The 24,278-nt window shown below is 39.9% G+C and overlaps 1 protein-coding gene across 1 annotated transcript in view; it reads right to left on the minus strand.

The window, feature by feature from the left end:
* Positions 1 to 24,278, minus strand: part of CA8 (carbonic anhydrase 8) — a 121,416-nt gene that overhangs the window by 36,162 nt on the left and 60,976 nt on the right. The window contains exons 3-5 of the mRNA XM_040354253.1: positions 20,741 to 20,865; positions 12,253 to 12,348; positions 5,230 to 5,292 (exon numbers count right to left, since the gene is read on the minus strand). Of these exons, the coding sequence (XP_040210187.1) occupies positions 5,230 to 5,292; positions 12,253 to 12,348; positions 20,741 to 20,865 (284 nt within the window). The remainder of the gene's footprint in view (positions 1 to 5,229; positions 5,293 to 12,252; positions 12,349 to 20,740; positions 20,866 to 24,278) is intronic.

Genomic DNA, 24,278 nt, shown 5'->3' on the forward strand with positions numbered 1-24,278 from the left:
CTTATATGACAGCGTCGCGCCCGTCGCCGCGTCATAATCGCGGCGACGGCGCGACACGTCATCGCCAGAGGATTTCCGCGCGGATTTCAATGCGATGGTGTGTACACTCCATCGCATAGAAATCTGCGGAAATCTTTGAGAGGATTTATCCGTGGAAATGGTCCGCTGGACCGTATCTGCGGATAAATCCTCTCTTGTGTATGGGGCCTAGGAGTCTATGGCATACTAATATATATATATATATATATATATATATATATATATATATATATATATATATAGGTGAGTGTATATGTATGCCATAGACTCCTATGACTGTCACTACAGGTTATCACAACAACAAAAAGCACACAAGTAATTGTGCTATCAGTCCAAAATGATGGAAGGGGTAATGTCCATCAGTAATAGGAATTCAAAGTGGTGGACTGTATATAGGTTTCTATCGGCTCATCCCATAGATCCAAGCTGATCATTACGAATATACAAAAAACAAAAATGGACAGTGATGTTGAAAGTTTGTATATATTTATTAATAAAAAAGCAATAGCAAACTTACATTCCAGCATCTTGTATCCAGTTTGGATCAGTACAGGACAAAAGCACACATGGCTCAAGCTGTGATGACAGTAAAAGTGAGACTCCAGTGTCAGCCAGCAAGAATCCACTCAGACCACTGACCTGGAGCAGCGTTCCCCACTCACATGTACTCTCCTGGCAGGACCGCACATAAGTAGAAGGGGCGGCAACACATATCGAGGGAGTTCATTGTGGTCAAGCCTGTCGGGATCGATAACTGCAGGTTTTTTTTATGCTACAAGGTGGGGAAAGTCGCTCAGTACAGCACTGACATCAGAACCTGACAGAGTCGCATCAAATCTCCCAGCAGATATCAATGAGCAACAGAACTGATTACCGGTAATAACATTCAATTGTTATATCTGTCTTGTGAATACTAAACAATTATTTTCGAACATTTAATTTCTCAAGTCACTTAAATATACATCAAAATATGCAATAATATGAAAAATATATATAAATTTAAAATATAAAATTATGAAAAATATATCTATATATAAATATAAAATTATAAAAAATATATCAAAAGGAACAACAAGTTCTTGATTTCTCAAAAACTGTATACCCTAAAAATAATAATTTTGTATAAACAAGATATATATAAAAGTATATGAAAATTATACTTTAGAAAATTCATCTGGAGTCACTATTTACTGTACAACTGATCACAATAAATTAGTTGTATTAAATTCATTTCATATTGGAATAAATGTGTATTGGAATTATGTGTTCTGATTTCAGCCCTCTACAGGTTAGTAAAAAACAATAATTCTCTCATATTTTGCCTGAAGACCATCTTGTGATGATCACCTTCTTTTGATATTAAAAACATATTGATTTTTCTCTACTTATGAAAAAGAATACATTTTGGGGCAGATCCACAAAGAAATTACGCCGGCGTATCTACTGATACGCTGGCGTAATATCAAAATTCCTGCGTCATATCTTTGTTTTGAATCCTCAAAACAAGATACAACGGCATCTGGGTTAGATCCGCCAGGCGTACGTCTTCGTACGCCATCGGATCTTAGATGCAATTTTTCGGCGTCCGCTAGGTGGCATTCCTGTAATAATCTGCATCGAGTATGCAAATGAGCTATTTCCGACGATCCACGAACGTACGACCGGCCGTCGCATTTTTTTACGTCGTTTCCATTCGGCTTTTTCCGGCGTATAGTTAAAGCTGATATGGTGGCGTACTCAATGTTAAGTATGGCCGTCGTTCCCGCGTATAATTTTGAACATTTTTTTTTTTTTTTTTTTTTTTTTAAGGTTAATTTTGAACATTTTACGTCGTTTGTGTAAGTGATCCGTGAATGGGGCTGGACGCCATTTACGTTCCCGTCTAAATCAATGACGTCCTTGCGACGTCATTTGGAGCAATGCACCCTGGTAGTTTTTACGGACGGTGCATGCGCAGTTCGTTCGGCTCGGGGATGCTCTTTTAAATGAAACACGCCCCCTACTCGACGAATTTGAATTCTGCGCCCTTACGCCGCGAGAGATACACTACGCCGCCGTAACTTATGGCGCGGATTCGTGGAGGATTCAAACAAAATCAAAGTAAGTTACAGCGGCGTAGCGTATCTTACATACGCTGCGGCCGCAGATATATGTGGATCTGCCCCTTTATCTTGTTCTTTATACTATGTATCTAACCTGTTCAACAATGATAGCTCTTATATGATAGTTTGCATGCGGACAAATACCACATATTAAATTATAGTATGAATTGGTTTGTATAGTATGGAAATCCATAATTTAAATAAGTATGTGGTAATTAAGGTATTGTGATCCATTGTAAAAAATAACTCCGGATTAATTTTCGAAAGTATATTTTTACATGCATTATTATTTTGTAGAGTATTGCCGCGTACAGACGGTCGTTTTTTGTGATGAAACAAAACGACATTTTATGTGATGAAAAAAACAAAGTTTTTGAAACTTCATTTTCAAAAACGACGTTGCCTACACACCATCGTTTTTCAAAATGCTCTAGCAAAGCGCGGTTACGTTCAGCACGTACGACGGCACTCTGTTCCATTGAAGCTCGCTTCATAACTTGCTTCTGAGCATGCGCGGGTTTAAAAACGTTGTTTTCAACGTCGTTTTGCCCACACACTATCATTTTAATTGACACAAAAAACGACGTTTTGAAAAACGACACAAAAAATTCGAGCATGTTCGAATTTTTTTTTTTTTCGTTCTTCAGAAGACATAAAACGACGTTTTCCCCACACACGGTCATTTTAAATGACGTTTTCAAAAACGTCGTTTTTTTTCATCACAAAAAACGACCGTCTGTACGCGGCATATAAGTTTAATGAGAATTTTAGGAGCTACCTATAACATATAAGTCTATAGTTATCGTTCAGGGCAGGCTTGACAAAGAGGAACACCCTCAAAACGTGTTGCCGTCCCTTCACCTTATGCACGGTCCAGCCAGGAGAGTACACGGCTGCTCTGGGTTAGTGGTCTGACCAGGTTCTTACCGGCCATCAATGGGGTCTCACTTTCATTGTCATCACAGCTTAAGCCAAGTGCACTTTTGTTCTGTACTGATCAATGCTGGATATAAGATGCTGGAATGTGAGTTTACAATTGTTTGCAAAACACCTATTTGTTTTTTTTTTTCAATGCAGTTTAGGCAGATCACATGCCTGTTGCTCAGGACATACTGTCTTGGCATGCAAGTTTTATATATCACACTAAAGTTTTTGGGGTATTATATTAGCTGCCTACAAACACATGTGGTGTAAAAATAGTCTTTTACTACTTTACAATCTTTATCCACTTACAATTACTTTATCCATTTTCATGCACTAAAATGACTGTCCTAATGGACATAACATACTCTAAAGCTATAAGTGATCTATATAACAGTCATTCTATTTTTTATTTTTTTTTTAAAGGTTAATTTTGAACATTTTACGTCGTTTGTGTAAGTGGTCCGTGAATGGGGCTGGACGCCATTTACGTTCCCGTCTAAATCAATGACGTCCTTGCGACGTCATTTGGAGCAATGCACCCTGGTAGTTTTTACGGACGGTGCATGCGCAGTTCGTTCGGCTCGGGGATGCTCTTTTAAATGAAACACGCCCCCTACTCGACGAATTTGAATTCTGCACCCTTACGCCGCGAGAGATACACTACGCCGCCGTAACTTATGGCGCGGATTCGTGGAGGATTCAAACAAAATCAAAGTAAGTTACAGCGGCGTAGCGTATCTTACATACGCTGCGGCCGCCGCAGATATATGTGGATCTGCCCCTTTATCTTGTTCTTTATACTATGTATCTAACCTGTTCAACAATGATAGCTCTTATATGATAGTTTGCATGCGGACAAATACCACATATTAAATTATAGTATGAATTGGTATGTATAGTATGGAAATCCATAATTTAAATAAGTATGTGGTAATTAAGGTATTGTGATCCATTGTAAAAAATAACTCCGGATTAATTTTCGAAAGTATATTTTTACATGCATTATTATTTTGTAGAGTATTGCCGCGTACAGACGGTCGTTTTTAGTGATGAAACAAAACGACATTTTATGTGATGAAAAAAACAAAGTTTTTGAAACTTCATTTTCAAAAACGACGTTGCCTACACACCATCGTTTTTCAAAATGCTCTAGCAAAGCGCGGTTACGTTCAGCACGTACGACGGCACTCTGTTCCATTGAAGCTCGCTTCATAACTTGCTTCTGAGCATGCGCGGGTTTAAAAACTTTGTTTTCAACGTCGTTTTGCCCACACACTATCATTTTAATTGACACAAAAAACGACGTTTTGAAAAACGACACAAAAAATTCGAGCATGTTCGAATTTTTTTTTTTTTCGTTCTTCAGAAGACATAAAACGAAGTTTTCCCCACACACGGTCATTTTAAATGACGTTTTCAAAAACGTCGTTTTTTTTTCATCACAAAAAACGACCGTCTGTACGCGGCATATAAGTTTTATGAGAATTTTAGGAGCTACCTATAACATATAAGTCTATAGTTATCGTTCAGGGCAGGCTTGACAAAGAGGAACACCCTCAAAACGTGTTGCCGTCCCTTCACCTTATGCACGGTCCAGCCAGGAGAGTACACGGCTGCTCTGGGTTAGTGGTCTGACCAGGTTCTTACCGGCCATCAATGGGGTCTCACTTTCATTGTCATCACAGCTTAAGCCAAGTGCACTTTTGTTCTGTACTGATCAATGCTGGATATAAGATGCTGGAATGTGAGTTTACAATTGTTTGCAAAACACCTATTTGTTTTTTTTTTCAATGCAGTTTAGGCAGATCACATGCCTGTTGCTCAGGACATACTGTCTTGGCATGCAAGTTTTATATATCACACTAAAGTTTTTGGGGTATTATATTAGCTGCCTACAAACACATGTGGTGTAAAAATAGTCTTTTACTACTTTACAATCTTTATCCACTTACAATTACTTTATCCATTTTCATGCACTAAAATGACTGTCCTAATGGACATAACATACTCTAAAGCTATAAGTGATCTATATAACAGTCATTCTATAGAAAGGTCATTTTTGTTTCTGTTATGGAGAACAATAGAGTATTTTTGGCATGTGTTTTATTAGGCAGAGGCTCTGCATTGTTTATTTACACAAGACACTTTCAGGACAAAGACTTACTTTATACTGGATATCCTCAAGAACGTCTGTTACGGCTTTTAGGCCTATGTGTTCTTTTCCTATCTAAAACATAGAGAAACAATACAAAGATATTGATAATAAAAACAGCTGCGACAAAGCATGTATCAAACACAATCTTAAAAGTGTAAGCAATTGCAAATCAGTGCATGCATTTAATTACATTTTTATTCTGAAAATAAAGAAATAGAAATTTAACCTGAGCATTTTATTTGTTTCAGCAAATTACTGTTTTAAATATTCTGCACTGTCTCCACAGAAATAAGTAATTCAATTCAAATAAAAGAAATGCTAATATTTCAGAGGTTAAATTTGCAAGAGAACAGTAGTTTACTTAGGCTCCATTCACATCTATGCGACAAAACGCCCAACGCCGGACGCTTCTGCCGCTAGAGGGGAGAATTCCCATTGCTGTCTATGGAGATGGTTCACATCTCATAGACGCCGAAAGCCTGTCGCCTGAAAAAAAGTCCCGGACCCTTTTTTTCAGGCGACATTGGCGTTCGCCCATTGACAGCAATGGGAATGCTTTGTAAAAAAAAAAAAAAAGTTTCACACTCGCGGCAAAATACACCGCGTACGCCGTTGTTGCATAGATGTGAATGGAGCCTAAATGCATGTGATTCTGGGGGATGTGTTTTAGATTATACAACTTTTGGTAGAATTCTATACAGCATATTTCTGAAGATACTGGGGCAAATCCACATACATCTGCGCCGGGCGCAGCGTATCTAAGATACGCTATGCCGCTGTAACTTACTTTTGTTTGGTTTGAATCCTCAACGAATTTGCACCGTAAGTTACGGCGGCGTAGTGTATTTGTTGCGGCGTAAGGGCGCGGAATTCAAATGGAAGTGATGGGGGCGTGTTTTATGTTAATACGTCGTGACCCGACGTAAACAAAGTTTTTTTTTAACTGCGCATGCGCCGTCTGGGGGTATCCCAGTGCGCATGCTCGAAATTAAACTGGAACCAGCCAATGCTTACGACGGTGATGTCATTCTACGCAAATTCCTATTCGCGAACGACTTACGCAAACGACGCAAAAAATTCAAAATTGCACGCGGGAAGGACGCCCATACTTAAAGTGGAGTTCCACCCATAAATATAACATTACATCAGTAGTTTTAAAAAAATGTCATTAGTCCTTTACGAAATTTTTTTTTTTTTTTAGATGCCTTCAAAGTGTTGTTGCTAGGCAGAATAGGTAATCTTCCCACTTCCTGCACCTAGGTGCTTAATGCTTCATAACCTACACCGCACAGACTCCTGGGAATGTAGTGGGTGTAACTTTCCAGGAGTCTGTGCACTCCCCAGTTTTAAAGAATCATGTGACTTGGACAGCACAGGTGCTGAAACCTGATCTGATCAGCACTGAGCATGTGCGAGATCTGCAAGGCTGAAATCCAGGAAGTCATACAGTCTGGCTTCATGATGCCCACACTTAAGATGGCCCCAGTCAATTTCTATTATATAAAGTGTCTAAATGCTGTAACAACCTAACAAAACGGACCTTAGTTTACAGACTAACTTTACTAGAATACATTAAGCTTGTGTATTACAGGGGTATTTATATTTAAAAAGTGAAATTGTGGCCGGAACTCCGCTTTAACATTGAGTACGCCTCAGAACAGCAGCTTTAATTATATGTCGGAAAAAGCCGAACGCAAACGACGGAAACAAATTTGACGGGCCGACGTATGTTCGTGGATCACCGTAAATAGCTCATTTGCATACTCGACGCAGATTTCGACAGAAACGCCAACTAGCGGCCGCTGAAAAATTGCATCTAAGATCCGAAGGCGTACGAAGACGTACGCCTGTCGGATCAAGCCGAGATGCCGTCGTTTCTTGTTTTGAGGATTCAAAACAAAGATACGACGTGGGAATTTTGAAATTACGCCGGCGTATCAATAGATACGCCGGTGTAATTTCTTTGTGGATCTGCCCCACTCTCTGCAGCTTCTGTAAAGCTGGACACACATCACTTTGCTTATTTATTTATTTTTCAAACTGAATTTTTCGTTGTATTTGCAAATGTTTTCTTTCAGTCTGCTGCAAAAAAAAAGTAGCTACTATAATAGAAATGATGTTTTATTTATGATAATTTTATAAATTATGATATTCCTGTGTGCTAAACAAAGATTGAGTAGTGAAAATATGTTTCACTTGCTTATTGATACAGTAGAAAATATGGACTGGATGTAAATGAACAAGGTCTCCAAACAGATTAAAATGTTATAGATACAATGGAAATGTATTAAACAGTGATCTCAAAGTATATGTGAACCTCTACCTTTTAAAACATCCCATTCAGGTTAAAATAGGAATTCAAGGCAAAACATTTGTGTATATTTTAAAAAATATTTGTTTTTTCTTTTTCCATAAGTGATCACATGACATCTGTTCTCAGCTGCATAGGGGGCTTAGAGAGATGGGTTTTGGAGACTGGGGAGGCAGAGAAACAGCAGGACACTGATCTTTCCCGTGAAGAGCTGTGCAGGGGGTGTGTAAGCACAAGTCTGACAAGTCTGGAGGAAGGAAGAGCTGTACTTCCAGCACAGCCAGAAAACTGACCAAGCTAGAACGGATGTGCCCAGCATGGTCAGTTTTAAATAGGAAAGCAAGGGGAGCTGGCAGAATCACCCGGTATTTCATAAAAAAGGAAAAAATAAAAAGAGAACAGGATACATTTTTAACACAAGTATATGGTATAACAGACACATACACTATATTACCAAAAGTATTGGGACGCCTGCCTTTACACACACATGAACTATAATGGCATTCCAGTCTTAGTCCGTAGGGTTCACTATTGAGTTGGCCCACCCTTTGCAGCTATAACAGCTTCAACTCTTCTGGGAAGGTTGTCCACATGGTTTAGGAATGTGTCTATGGGAATTTTTGACCATTCTTCCAGAAGCGCATATGTGAGGTCAGGCACTGATGTTGGCCAAGAAGGCCTGACTCACAGTCTCCGCTTTAATTCCTCCCAAAGGTGTTCTATCCGGTTGAGGTCAGTACTCTGTGCAGGCCAGTTAAGTTCCTTCATCCCAAACTCGCTCATTCATGTCTTTATGGACCTTGCTTTGTGCACTGGTCCAAATAATTTGGTGGAGTGGGGATTATATTGTGGGGTTGTTTTTCAGGGGTTGAGCTTGGCCCCTTAGTTCCAGTCAAGGGAACTCTTAAGGCATCAGCATACCAAGATATTTTGGATGATTTCATGCTGCCAACTTTGTGGAAACAGTTCATGGCATGGTCCCTTCCTGTTCCAACCCGACTGCGCACCAGTGCACAAAGCAAGGTAAATAAAGACACAGATGAGCGAGTTTGGGGTGGAGGAACTTAACTGGCCTGCACAGAGTCCTGACCTCAACCCGATAGAACATCTTTGGGATTAATTAAAGCTGAGACTGCAAGCCAGGCCTTCTAGTACACATCAGTGCCTGACCTCACAAATGCGCTTCTAGGAGAATGGTCAAACATTCCCATAGACAAACATCTAAACCTTCTGGACAGCCTTTCCAGAAGATTTGAAGCTGTTATGGTTGCAAAGGGTGGGCCAACTCAATATTGACTGGGATGCCATTAAAGTTCATGTGCGTGTAAAGGCCGGTGTCCCAATACCTTTGGTAATATAGTGTATCTTTAATGTGAAATGTTGGGGTAACAAATTACAAAAAAAGTGCATGCACTTTTACAAAAAAATATTTAATAACACTGAAAGTATGCTAGTTGTTTTGTTGGTACAACATAACAAACATAACCCATATCTGGCAGTTCACATGGTAAGAAGCAGTGGCGAAGGACTGACCTGTGTATTATATGTACAGAACTGTATAGACATTACACAGTCAAAAACCTAAAGATTCCTGCACGGGGACCAGAACTTATATGACTGTTATTGATGGGTCAGCATCTTGTCCTGGAAGTAGAGGCTGACCCTGGGTAATGTCTGAACAATGATACTGCTACCATACTTTGGAGAGAAAAAAAGATGGTCAGGAGTACTATTATCTATTAAAAGGTAATAAATGATTATCTATAATGCATATAAGTAACATGAAAAATACCAAGTGGTTAATTTACTTATAGCATGTACTTTGTGAGCTAGATCAGCCTTTTTCAAGCAAAGTGCCCAGGCACCCTGGAGTACCTTGAGGTTTATTCAGGGGTGCCTTGGAAAAATGACTAAAAAATTATCAAAAATTGTATACAAGCCAACAGGTTGACCAAGTCTGCCTTAAATCACACAAAGTCACAGGTTTTCATTGTGCACCATTACGGCTTTCTAGACATGGCCATCCTAACAACCAATGACATCATCATTTGAAAAGGAGGATGTCTGTTGTTTCCACAGCTTCCTTGTTTGACCCTCCTCTGCCTCTCTCTCTCAGCAATGGGGTCACATTAGCTGAGTGATGGAGAGAAATTGGAATACTAGTCAGTACCAGTGTGCAAAAATGTATTTGCTTTGAAAGAATAAATCAGCTCTAATGTTGGGTGTCCTACATATGGATGTTGCTGCGTTATGTAAAACTATTAATATATATTTTTTTACATTTTAGAATGGGACGCCTTGAGACTGTTAATAATTTTAAAGGGAGCCTTGACTGAAAAAAGGCTAAGAAACACTGATCTAGATACTCTTATGCCCCGTACACACGATCGGAATTTCCGATGGAAAAAGACAGATGGACTTTTTCCATCAAATTTTTCGATCGTGTGTAGCCCCATCTGAGTTTTTTCATCGTAAATTCCAATGAATTCCATCGAAGTTTAGCTATAGAACATGTTCTATTTTTTTCAAGTTTTTTCAATTCCAATGTGATTTGGCCAGGCAAATGCCCGATCGTGTGTACGTGGCATTATAGTGAAGTTAGGTGGATATTTTTAGCACATCTTTTTTAAATAGGGTTAATAGGTTGTGGTTTTTAGGTTTAGTTTGTTATCTTTTGTGCTTTTTTTGCTGTTAATGTGATGTCTTGGTAATTTATCAATGCAGACTTGAAAAGTTGTTTATGTGTTTACTTTTGCTCTTACTTCACCTTAGAAGTAAGCCTACTGATGAAAATCTGACAGATACCACACACACAGATATGTAGAGACAGCCAGAATATACTCCCCACAGGTTCTTCAAGTGTTGCCTGGCCTATATTGCAACCTTGTAAAATATTTTACATGACTTTGGATGTTTTTATTTTCTTGCACCTACAGATGTACACAGAATTAAAGGTTTCTACCAACCAATTTAGCCATTTTGAAATGAAAGGGGTACCTTGCCCCCCAAATATATATATATATATATATATATATATATATATATATATATATATATATATATATATATATATTTGGAGTGTAGGGACAATGTTTGATTTTTCTTTAAGGCTGGGTTCACACTGGAATACACAGCCGCTCACAGCAGGGGCCCAGTGCGTCTTCATTCACTGTTTCAGGTCCGATTTCAGACCAAATTTTGGGCTGAATCCGGACCTGAAATGGACCAAAAGACACACAGGGCTCCTGTGCAATTCACATCAGAGCAGCTGCAGAGATGTTTGAACTGACTCCATAGAGAGACGGTCACAATATCCTACAATGCGAATTGGGTTTGGGGCAACCAGCATCCAATTCACATAATTGTGAACCCAGCCTTATTGCCTCGTAAACACGGTTGACAAGAAAAGTTCGATGTGAGCTTTTTGTCGGAAATTCTGACTGTGTGTATGCCCCATTGGACTTTTTCTGTCGGAATTTACGACAGCAAACATTTGAGAGCTGGTTCTCAAATTTTCCGATGGAAAAGTTCTTGTCGGAAATTCCAATTGCCTGTATGCAATTACGACGCGCATCCTCCGAAACACGCATGCTCGGAATCATTGAACTTTTTTTTTCTTGGCTCGTTGTAGTGTTGTACCGTGTTTTTGAAGGTCAGAATTTTGTGTGACCGTGTGTATGCAACTCAAGTTTGAGCCAAAATTCCATTGTAAGAAAAATCCACGGTTTTCTTGTCAGAATTTCCGATCGTGTGTACGTGGCATTAGTCTTCCCTTCATTCTCTGGCAGAGTTTACTTATAATTATATTAATAAGCAGGACAATAACATGATTCTCATCTGTAAGACCAACCTCTCAACCTATCACTGCTGCTCTAGGGTGGGAATGGAGAAATCCCACCAGATTCTCACATGACATGAAAGATAGGGGAATTAGTCCTTGAGAAAAGTCCATAAAAAACAAAGTGGCATGAAATTAACTATTTGGGCAGTATCAGCAGTCTCTCTTCCCAGCAGGATCTGGGGAGACGCCTACCAGGGAACTATATATAAACAGGAAAAAGCAGGACAGAAAAGCGCCACCACCTAATTGTAGCATTTATTAAGACATTGGTAAAATTAAATACAATAAATATGCACCACACCCACCATCATCACACATGACATCATCACAGCCATTTTGTGGGCCTAATACACTTTCCTGTTGTTCACAGTGGTTCTCATCCATGTGCTATACACACTCAGTCTGCTGCTCTTGCTGGCTCTTCCTGGTGTTCTCCTGGTCAACTGCCTGGTTCCAAACACTTTAAATTAAATCCATACAGATGGGCTTGCTCACCATTGACCACCTAGAAGGTTACCACCTGCTAGAGACTTAGTAATACGCTTTTTAATATCTTTGAATCGTAAGTCAATATCTATTGTTTTTCATTTGATCAATATGTCTTAATAAATGCTACTTAGGTAGTGGCACTTTTCTCTCCTTTTTTTTTATTCTGTTTATACATTTTATATTTCCATGCTGCTGAACAGTTTGCTCTTAGGCATACAAGTCAAGAGCGGTAATTTTCTCTTCTGGCTGTGCCAGTACATTTTAGGGCATTTGAAAACATGAATTGCATTTGTAGTAACCTGGCACACGTACATGAACTGTCTGTGGTATATAGTTTATTATAATAATTTCCGTAATTGTGTAATAAATAATAATGTAATAGAATACTCACTTGTACAAATAGGGATATAATAGCAATGCCATGTACTTGCCCCAGGGCTTCCTCGATATTCCTAAATAAGGTGGAGTTCCAATGAATAAGGTGAAGCTAAATATATAAAACAAAAACAACTAGTAAAAAAAGAGAGAAATGAAATGCACAGCAATTCATCATTTTACACCATGATTTACCTATCTGTGTGGAGCAAACAATATCCACACAGAAGAAGGGAAAGAAGGTACTTTTTTTTCTTTTTCTTTAAAGCAACTTTAAAATGACGATAACCTAAACATCATAATAAAAGATTTCCCTATAAAGAAGAATATTAATACTTACCCTTGCTGCCACTGACACTGTAAAAAAATAAAACTCATCCAGCCATATACAGTGCAGGATCTTATAGGTGTCGGCACACAAGTTAAGAATAACAGGGTAAAGTTTTAGACTGGCTTTACACCAGTCCAGTGTTGCATCATGACCAAAAATTTTAAATAAGAAAGAAACAGACCGCTGCCCACCCTAAAGAGTTAACTACTAATTTTATTAAAGCTATAAGCTATATCAAAAACATATATAGGACATAAAAACTGGTCCCCTATAAATAATAGGTGGACCTACCCAGATCATTCCCTATTAAAAGAACCAAAAATAACGGCATGTACTGGTATCTAAACAAGCTTGATTCCCCCGCAGGAGGACCGAGGTATATGAATAGCACACCCACCCTCCACATCATTGCGACTTTACTAATCGCATTTCTGGTGAGAATTCTAAGAATCAATGAGATCAGACCCATATGGAGGTTACACCTGTTTGACATGGTGATTTCTATGGAAGGAATTTTAATCAACCCATTAGGTTCCTTGTCCCTCTGGTATTTTCATTGATAATCTTGCTTGTTATAAGCTATCTATCCGAGTGGATTGGTGTGCCATATCATTTCACCACATTTATGTGGTTTGTATATTTATTTCCAGGTGTCTTTTCAGTGCTGCGTTTCCACACATAGACAGTAGACATGTATTACTTGTTATTACAGGGAATCACTGTCCTGTGTGGGAACCATCAGGGGTACATTTAGTTAGCAATTAGGCTCTTCATCTAGGGGGGGTGTCTGTGTTTTGTGGAGGGTGGATGTGCTATTCATATACCTCGGTCCTCCTGTGGGGGAATCAAGCTTGTTTAGTTACCAGTACATGCCGTAATTGGGGTTCTTTTAATGGGGAATGATCTGGGTAGGTTCACCTATTATTTATAGGGGACCAGTTTTTATGTCCTATATATATGTTTTTGATATAGCTTATAGCTTTAATAAAATGTGTAGTTAATCTCTTTAGGGTGTGCAGCGGTCTGTTTCTTTCTTATTTTTTATTTTTGGTCATACCATATATCAGATTGCACCCCCTGATAATATTGGTGAGTACTGCAGCTTTTACAATTAGGTGGGAATCCCATATTCTCTTTTTTATTTTTTTTCAGTGTTGCATCATGCCACACAATAACATGCTTTGCGTTAAAGCCATTTATTCCTATTAATAGGCTGCCAATGCACTAAAAAATGTACCTGCGTCTTTTCTTCTTACAAAGGGCATCACCATGGCCAGTAGGACATCACCACACATTCTGATGCAGAGCAGTGCATGCGCATTGTGGAGGTGCATTGGGAGGCCATTTAAAATAAATGGCACCACAGTGCACTAACCTGCATAATGTGTGTTTACACACATTGTGATAATGCATATGCAATGGTGGGAAGGAGACTTTAGGGTTAGGTATTAGGGTTAAAAGCTAGGTGCCAGGGGAGAGGGACTGGACCTTGCTTTGTGCACTGGTGCACAGTCACGTTGGAACAGGAAGGGGCCATCCCCAAAATGTTCTCACAAATTTGGGAGCATGAAATTGTCCAAAATGTCTTTCTATGCTGACCCCTTAAGAGTTCTATTCACTGGAACTAAGTAGCCAAGCCCAACCCCTGAAAAACAACCCCACACAATAATCCCCCCTCCGCCAAATGACTTGGACCAGTACACAAATAAAGAAATGGGGGAACCCCTGGGGGCGGGACTTTAAAGGCACTACCAACAGAATGGAGAGGATGTATGAAAGTATAACAAAGTTAGTTTTATTAACAAGTAATAAATAGAACACATACAAAATAGGATACAATAAAAATGTAATTGAAAAATATATTTATGTTCTGAACCGACGCATTTCGAAAAACTTTTTCCTTCATCAGGGTTTTATCAGAACAATTAACATAGTGTTCTTTGACCATGACATGTCAGTATCCATAAATTTAAAATTGAGAGCTGAGTACCCATACACCCCAGACCAGTACACAAAGCAAGGTCTCTAAAGACATGGATGAGAGGGTTTGGAGGAACTTGACTGGCCTGCTTGAGTCCTGACCTTAACCCAATAGAACTCCTTTGGAGCTGAATTAGAGCAGGGGCTGAAAGTCAGGGCTTCACGTCCAACATCAATGCCCGATCTCACAAATGCGCTTTTGGAAGAATGGTCAAACATTACCATAGGCACACTCCTAAACCTTGTGAACAGCCTTCCCAGAAGAGTTGAAACTGTTATAGCTGCAAAGGGTGGGCCAACTCAATATTGAACCCTATGTACGTGCCATTGAAGTTAATGTGTGTGTAAAGGCAGGTGTCCCAATAATTTTGACAATTTAGTGTATGTCTTCTGGGGAAATGTTAATATCTCCCTACACTAATTTGAGTTGACATAGGAGGAGAGTGGAGTGGTTACAGGGGGCGCTGGACTGGTGGATCTGGAGCAGTGTTTGGCTGACCATAAGAAGCGTGTTCTGACCCTACATAGCGGTAGAGTCACAGGTATTTTGGTGAGTTACCATCTTGTGGGGGTTTTTGGCACGCACTTTGAAGACACAGGATGTGGATAGTCACCATAAAATGAGCACAGTGATTTTTAAAGACTCAAGCAATTCAGCAAGCATATAGTAAAATCTTTTTTTATTTTTTGCACCGTTTTCTTTGCACTTTATTGGAGTGGACTTCTTCCTAATTTTTTATTTAAAGACACAGGGCCAGATTCAGATAGGTCAGCGGATCTTTAGATCCGCGTAACCTATCTGATTTACGTTATGCCGCCGCAAGTTTTTGAGGCAAGTGCTTTATTCAGAAAGCACTTGCCTCTAAAGTTGCGGCGGCGTATCGTAAATCCCCTGGCGGAATTCAAATTCCACGGCTAGGGGGCGTGTAAAATTTAAATCAGGCGCGTCCCCGCGCCGATCGAACAGCGCATGTGCCGTCCGCAAATTTTCCAAGCGTGCATGTCATGATCTGTGTCATGACTCTGGTCACCTGCTGGTGGCACTGTTCCCTCCAGTAACAGGGGTGCAGTTCTGGTGGCCACCAGCAGGTGTCTCCCAATTGGTATTTGCACAGGTATCTAAGCCGGAGTTCAGGGCTTCAGTATTTTGCTTGTCAGCCTGTTCCCTGCCTGATCTGATAGCTGTAGCCAACCTGTTCCTGATTCGCTCCCTGCCCTGGACTCTGGTTCCCCCCTTGTTGCTTATTGACCCCGGCTTGTACTTTGGACTTTGCTGCTCTCTCCTATCCTTGACCCCCAGGCTTGAACCGTGGACTTGCTTGTGTCTCATCCCTGCATTACCTGCTTGGTGGTTTATGGTTTGCTGTGTCATGCTTGCTCATCTTGGGGGTTTTCTATGATTGTTTTATACGTGTGCTTAACCTTTAATAAAACATATATTTTTCACTATCTTGGTGCCTGTTTCCGTTAGTGCAGCCCATTGACCTGTTACCCAGTACTCGGATGCCTGCGTGGGCATCCCCTGACAGTGCATTGCTCCAAATGACGTCGCAAGGACGTCATTGGTTTCGACGTTAATGTAAATTACGTCCGGCCGTATTCGCGAAGGACTTACGCAAACGACGTAAAAAATTCCAAACTCGGCGCGGGAACGACAGCCATACTTAACATAGGATACGCCGCACTTACCCCTCCTATAGCAGGGGTAACTTTCCGCCGGAAAAAGCCGAACGCAAACGACGTTAAAAAAAAGCGCCGGGCGGTCGTTCGTTTCTGAATCGGCGTAAATGCTCATTTGCATATTTGACGGGTAAAAGATACGGAAGCGCCACCTAGCGGCCGGCCTGGAATTGCAGCCTAAGACCTGACGGTGTAAGTCACTTACACCTGTCGGATCTTAGGCATATCTATGCGTAACCTGATTCTATGAATCAGGCGCATAGATACGACGGCCGGACTCAGAGATACGACGGCGTATCAGGAGATACGCCGTCGTATCTTCTTTCTGAATCCGGCCCACAGAGTCAATACTTAAGTGAACATTGTTTTGGCGATTATGACTCTGAAATGAAAAGGTTCCAGTGCCTGACAGCTGCCTCATTGTCAACTACCTGACCTAATGTTGGCATCACACGTGATCTAACAACTCATGAGTCTCAGGACTGCATAGCAGCATCAAATTAAGAAAAGTGTAGATAGCTTAAAAGGTTCTGCACTATTATATCATTCTTAGAGTCAATATTTAAATTCTTGCATACAGTAGATCCAAACATACAGGCGATACTCGAAAAAAATTTTTTAATATCATGTAAAAGGTCATTTATTTCACTAATGCAACTTGAAAGGTGAAATTAATATATCAGATAGACTCATTACATGCAAAGCAAGATAGTTCAATCTGTGATTTGTCATAATTGTGATGATTATGGCTTACCATCATAAAAACCCCAAATACACAATCTCAGAAAATTAGAATATTACATGCAATCAATCAAACAAGGATTGTACACAGAACAATATCGGACCTCTGAAAAGTAGAAGCATGCATATGTACTCAGTACTTGGGTTGGGCCTCATTTGCAGACCTGGTCTGTTGCTCAGTGGTCCAAAGTCCTCTTTTCTGATGAGAGCCAATTTTGCATCCAGTGTCCAGTGTGAAGTTTCCACAGTCTGTGTTGATTTGGGGAGCCATGTCATCTGCTGGTGTTGGTCCACTGTGCTTCATTAAGTCCAGGGTCACCGCAGCCATCTACCAGGGGATTTTGGAGCACTTCATGCTTCCTTCCGCAGACGAGCTTTATGGGAATGTTGACTTCATTTTCCAGCAGGACTTGGTACCTGCCTACACTGCCAAAAGCACCAAAACTTGGTTCAATGACTGTGGGATTACTGTGCTTGATTGGCCAGCAAACTTGCCTGACCTGAACCCCATAGAGAATCTATGGGGCATTGCCAAGAGAAAGATGAGAGACATGAGACTGAACAATGCAGAAGAGATGAATTGAGATCTATTGAAGCATCCTGGTCTTCCATAACACCTCAGCAGTGCCACAGGCTTATAGCTTCCATGACACGCCGCATTGAGGCAGTAATTGCTGCAAAAGGGGCCCAAACCAAGTACTGAGTACATATGCATGCTTATATACTTTTCAGAGGTCCGATATTGTTCTGTGTACAATCATTGTTTTATTGATTGCATGTAATCTAATTTTCTGAGATTGTGGATTTGGAGTTTTCATGAGCTGTAAGCCATAATCATCACAATTATGACAAATCACGGCTTGAACTATCTTGCTTTGCATGCAATGAGTTCATCTCATATATTAGTTTCACCGTTTAGGTTGCATTAGTAAAATTAATGAACTTTTGCATGATATTCAAATTTTTTGAGTATCACCTGTATTCTCTGTTTAAGTAGCAGGTGATAATCATATACAAATTCCATGCCAAGGTATGGCAAAAACCCAAATCCTTTTTTTCCACATTATGACCTGACACTATAGATGTCTCAAGCAGCAACATGCTTGAGTATATTTGTTTTACTTTAGATCAAATACTCTCCAGTATTCTCCTCTGTACTTTGGAAGATGTCACCCTGCAGCACTGAAAAGAGCAGATGCCATGTTACATTGTCAAGACTCTCCTAAGTCATCTTACATAACGTTAGATTAAAATCTCATTCAGACGATTGACAGCAAAAGCTTTTTTTATGAAGAGTTGTCCTTCATCTTCTGCCAGTTAAAAAAAATAAACATTGTCACTCGTGCCAGAATTTCTTTCAACTATTTGTTTTATAAAGATCATGAATAAATGTTTTGCTTGTCAAAAAAACATAAATCCGATGCTAAGTGAGGTAATATAATAAGCACATGCTCTCTTATATATCGCACTTGGAACAGACGATTGTACGCTTATCAAACCCACACAGCCATTTAGCTATTTAGTTCAGGAAAAAAAAACAGGGCTTATTGCATGATATCGCAGCCAAATATAATATTATGAAGGCCATAAATTAAAAACAAATTTCACCTTACATTACAAACGCCTTAATTTAGAAGCAAAACCAGAGCCACTGAGGTGATAGGATGTTTGTTTTGTCTATAATATGTACAATATGCTTTTATTTGGGCGCCATTGTAGAAATCTATTCAGCCATTCATGCTGATCTGGGTGTATCATAATCCTAAACTCTAGGAAAATACACATTATCGCTGGTGTTCAAAAAGGTCAAGTCTTTACTCCAAGTCATTAAGGCTGAATTTTAGGAAGATATAAAAGGCACAAACTAAAGCAGTTCTGCATTCATTCATACATACAAGATGCCAGTCAGTTATGCTGCAGTGATTATGTCAGCCTGTCAGTGCTCAGACCATATGCCGCACACTGAATCAAATTGGTCTGCATGGCTGTTGTCCCAGAAGGAAGCCTCTTCTAAAGATGATGCATTAGAAAGCCAGCAAACATTTTGCTGAAGACAAGTAGACTAAGGAAATGGATTACTGAAACCATGTCCTGTGGTCTGATGAGACCAAGATAAACTTATCTGGGTCAGATGGTGTCAAGCGTGTGTGGCAGCAACTAGTTGAAGAGTAAAAAGACAAGTATGTCATGCCTACATTCAAGCATGGTGGTGGGAGTGTCATGGTCTGGGGCTGCATGAGTGCTGCCAGCACTGGGGAGCTACAATTAATTGAGGGAACCATGAATGCCAACATGTACTGTGATATACTGAAGCAGAGCATGATCCCTCCCTTCAGAGACTTGGCCGCAGGGCAGTATTCCAACATAATAACGACCCAAACACACCTCTAGGACGAACACTGTCTTGCTAAAGAAGCTGAAGGTAAAGGTGATGGACTGGTCAAGCATGTCTCCAGACCTAAACCCTATTAAGCATCTGTGGAGCATCCTCAAACGGAAGGTGCTCAAGATCTCTAACATCCACCAGTTCCGTGATGTTGTCATGGAGGAGTGGAAAAGGATTCCAGTGGCAACTTGTGAAGTTCTGGTGAACTCCATGCCCAAGAGGGTTAAGTCAGTGCTGGAAAATAATGATGGCCACACAAAATATCGACACTTTGGGCCCAATTTGGACATTTTTACTTAGGGGTGTACTCACTTTTGTTGCCAGCGGTTTAGACATTAATGCCTGTGTGTTGAGTTATTTTTAGGGAACAGCAAATTTACACTGTTATTGAAGCTGTACACTCACTACTTTACATTGTAGCAAAGTGTAATTTCTTCAGTGTTGTCACATGAAAAGATGTAATAAAATATTTACAAAAATGTGGGGGATGTACTCACTTTTGTGAGATACTGTATGTAGTTAATCTGTGAGGGGTGAGGGTGAACCTCCCCAGTGGAGAAACAGATAGCAATGAAATCCTAACAGGTTTCCAAACTTCCCTACTCTATCAAAAGCTAAAAAATATATATATATATATATATATATATATATAGCACTACCCCTGCAAGGGCTGCTGTCCCCTGTTTCTGTTGCTGTGATCTGGTAATGCTTTTGCTGTTCATTTAATAAAAGACAACCTGTACGGTTTTTGGAGTGCGGCCATCCATCCTTCATTCAACCTTTAGGGCAAACTGTATGGTTACAATACAATTCAATACAATAGGAATCAGAGGGCCCTGCTTGTTAGAGCTTACAATCTAAAAGGGAGGGTGAATTACAAATATCACAAAAAAAAAAAGCAAGTTATATTTTAAAGGCGTACATAATGTAAATGGACAAGACTATATGGAGATGTTGGTATTATTTATATAATAGAAACATCTTCTGTACAAATCATGGACTTACTATATAAGGACTAACAACATTAACATTACATAATACACAAATTTAAAAAGCCCTAAAAATAGATACCTGCACAAAAGCTTTGAATCTAAGCTCTAAAAGTACAGTTTTTTAAAATTGTACTATCTCTGCAAATTATGGGCAGACTGGAGTCTACCTAACGCTGGGTTCAGACTTTCTTTGCATGTGGCTCACAGCAGGGGTCCGACGTGTCCCCGTTCACCGCTTCAGGTCTGATTTTAGCCCACATTTTTGGCTGAACTTGGACCTAAAATGAATCCACATACAATTCGCAATAGAGCGAACCCAGCTTTAACCAAGTTATTTGCACTAGATTATTAAATTGGCCTAATAGTACCATATACAGCTTACAAGAAAACATACCTCCATTGGAAATGCTTTGAAGTTGACTGTATGCTCTGATCCTCGTTGGTTCTCCCTGCCCCAGTGAAATTTTGCTTCATGTAACTCATATTCATGACCTCGAGGTAGAGGACCACCTGTTAAAACTAAAAAAGAATTGTATGTATATTACATTTTATAAAATGTGTTTGCTCCTTGTTATTAGGTGTTATTTAATAAAACAAATGTGTACCTATCCTGCACTTAACATCAATCAAGAACCATACTGACTTCCTCTTGTTATGTAATCTTTACACGCGTACATTCTGTCTGTTCTTATGTAAATACACAGCAATGCAAACACAACTCAGCAACAGGGTAAATAAATACAGAAACACTGAAGACTGGCTTACAGCACACCCATAATTAAAAATGAAGAACTCACCAGCCAATTGTAGAATGGAGATAGTGCTAAGTATCTGCTCTGCTTTTACCCTGGGCATGTGACTGTTTTTTTTTTATATCCTTGATTTGTGGGGAAATGTTTCCACATTTTTTTAATGGTGGATTAATAAAGGAATCTTCAAAATTGTACGTTTCCTTTCTGACAGCAGACTATGTGATATCGTTAAGTTTAGCACAAAACCTCAACTCCCCACAAAGAAGAAGTTTAGATTTTGGCAGATACATTCCTTTTAACAACGCCAAATAGCTACAAGTGACTTTGACACTGTGTGGACTTATTTTGAAATGCTGTGCAAGTATTTATCTAAGGTGAAAAGTCATATCTCTACAATATATATGTCCTACATTAGATGACCCAGAAACTGTCCTACATGCCCATTGAGAAACTAATTTGAGAAAGGTTTGTGAGCTTTACAAGTGGCACAAATGGGTGGCTAATAAATCTTTCAATACCACTTTTATATAGAGTTGCAGTGATAATAGTATCGGGGTGATACTATGTATTTGCATGACAACTCGTACTCGTGCAAATGCTCCGATACCTCAAGCCAATACCTTGGCATTTGCGATTTGAGCCCTTACAAATTGAATGGGTTCAAATCACTCTGCAAATAATCGCATGGGGTTTGAACAAGAATGCGGTGTGATTTTCCCACACCTGCGTGAACCCAGGCTTGTCATAGTGAATTCAGCTTCAGTTAGATACGTCTGGTAGCAACATTTATTCTAGACTGAAGAGGGGAAAGCCTGTGTAGAGGTATGCTAAAGAGTAGGGTGGTTTCATTGGTTAAGAAGACACATATTTTTTTATATTTTATACAGGTAAAGTCTGCAACATTTGGACAATTACTAAATTGGGGCCAAAACAATAGGTCCAATAGAGTCCATGATTACACCTAGCACCCTGGAATAAGGGGAGGGACTAATAGTTGTATCAGTGTGGGGTGGCAGGCACTGATCAGTTGGTAAATTAAAGGAGTTTGGCAGAAGCTTTTATGATAGACTGAAGAGGCAATAGCCTGTGTAAAGGTAAGCCAAAGGGTAGTTTAATTGGTTAAGAAGACAAATATTTCTGATATTTTATACAGATTGTGTTTTAAGAAGTGGTGTGACATCTATACTTTGGGTGTCATCAGCTTAGTGATCGTATTGGAAGCCATGGGAGGTTATCAAATTACCAAGGGAGGAGGTATAAATAGAGAATTCAAGGGGGTCTAAGGACAGAGCCTTGGGGAACCCCCTGTGAAAATAGGAAGTTGAGGGGAGGAGATAGAGTTGTAGGCAACACTGAATGGGTATGCTTTGACAGGAAGGAGAACCAAGTGGCTGGCTGGGTGTTCACATTTATGATCCAGGAGAATTGGCTCTTCCTATAGGCTGACAACATGTGTAAGTCATTGAAAGCATTGATGTAACACACAAAATGGTAATCCTCTGCAGCACTGTGAGGAGAGGATAACATCAGTTCTGAAATTTCAGCAGCTGCTTGCAGCTTTGTCAGCCCTCTGTAGGGTGTAGGGTGTAGCTCTCATTACGTAGTAATAGGAATACTATAGAGTGGATGCCAGGGTGGTATCAGTGTGTGTTGAATTGTAGATCTTACTGGAGGCATGAATACTGGGGTTTGATCTGTGTGTGTTGAATTGTAAATCTTATGGGTGTGTGGATACTGGGGAGTAAACTGTGTGTGTAGAATTGTAGATCTTACTGGGGGTGTGGATAATTTGGAAAGAACTGTGTGTGTTTAATTGTAACTATCTCTGGTGGTGTGGATACTGGGGTGCGATCTGTTTGTGTTGCATTGCAGATCTAACTCATGGCTTGGATACTGGGTGTAATATGTGTGTGTTGAATTGTAGATCTCACTGGAGATGTGGATACTTGGGTGTGATCTGTGTGTGTTGAGTTGTAGATCTTACTTGGGGTGTGGAATGGATAATGAGGAGTAAACTGTATGCATTTAATTGCAACATTTACTGGGGATGTAGATGTTGTAGAGCTCACTAGTGGTGTGAATACTATAGTGTGACCTGTGTGTGTTGATTTGTAGATCTCATTGGTTGCATGGATACTGGGGTTTGATCTTTTCCGTTTTTATATGTAGGTCTCACTAGTGGTGCGAATATTGGGAATTGGGTATTTACTAAAGCTGGAGAGTGTCAAATTATGCTCACTTCTGCATAGAAACCAATCAGCTTCTAATCTCACCTTGTTCAATTAAGCATTGGCAATAAACCTGGAAGCTGATTGGTTTCTATGCAGAAGTGAGTCTAATTTGGCACTCTCCAGCTTTAGTAAAAAAAAACTGTGTGTGTTAAATTGTGGATATTACAAAAATTCCATAACTTACTGGGGGTATGGAATAGATAAGGGAGTGTGAACTGTATGTGTTGATTTGCAGAACTTACTGAGGGGGTGGATGTTGAGGACTGAACTTTACATGTTTAATTGTAGCTCTAACGGTGGTGTGGATACTGGGGTGTGACTCGTGTTTGTTGAATTGTAGATGGTGGCATGGATACTGTGGTGGGATCTGTGTGGCAAAGTAAACTCAGATGGGTTTTACTTCCTCTTTTTTCCCCTGCTTTCCCTTACAAAGTAAAAACATACTAGCCCATTATGTGGCACTTACCTGAAAACGAAGCCCGCCCTGTCCCCGCTGTTGGGCGCATCCATCTTCGCTCCTCTTCCTTCCGGGGCCGCAGACTCCGGCTCTGTGACTGCCCGGAGTTGCGTGACGTCACTCCCATGCATGCGCACAGGAGCCGTCAGTCACAGCACTTGCTAGCCACTTTAATAGGTATGTGCTTCAAAGTCTCAGAAATTAAACATCAAAACTACACCCCAATGCTGTGATTTACTGTTGCCTGTGCGAACTTGTACCCCCATTTATAACAAAACATATACAGTAGAATGTATTTCGGCTAAGTGAAAAACACATGGCAATACAATGTAGCAATTCCCTCTTTTGGGGAAAGGTGCACACAAGGACACTAACCTACACTAATAAACCTTCACTTTCATATTGATGTGTAACCAAGTTGTGTGTGTCACAGAATCCTATTATTTCCTGAGTACATAGTGCAGCTTTGGGAAATGTATCTGATGCATTTGA

Source organism: Rana temporaria, chromosome 5 (genome assembly GCF_905171775.1).
Source record: "Rana temporaria chromosome 5, aRanTem1.1, whole genome shotgun sequence".
In the NCBI taxonomy this organism is placed as follows: Eukaryota; Metazoa; Chordata; class Amphibia; order Anura; family Ranidae; genus Rana; species Rana temporaria.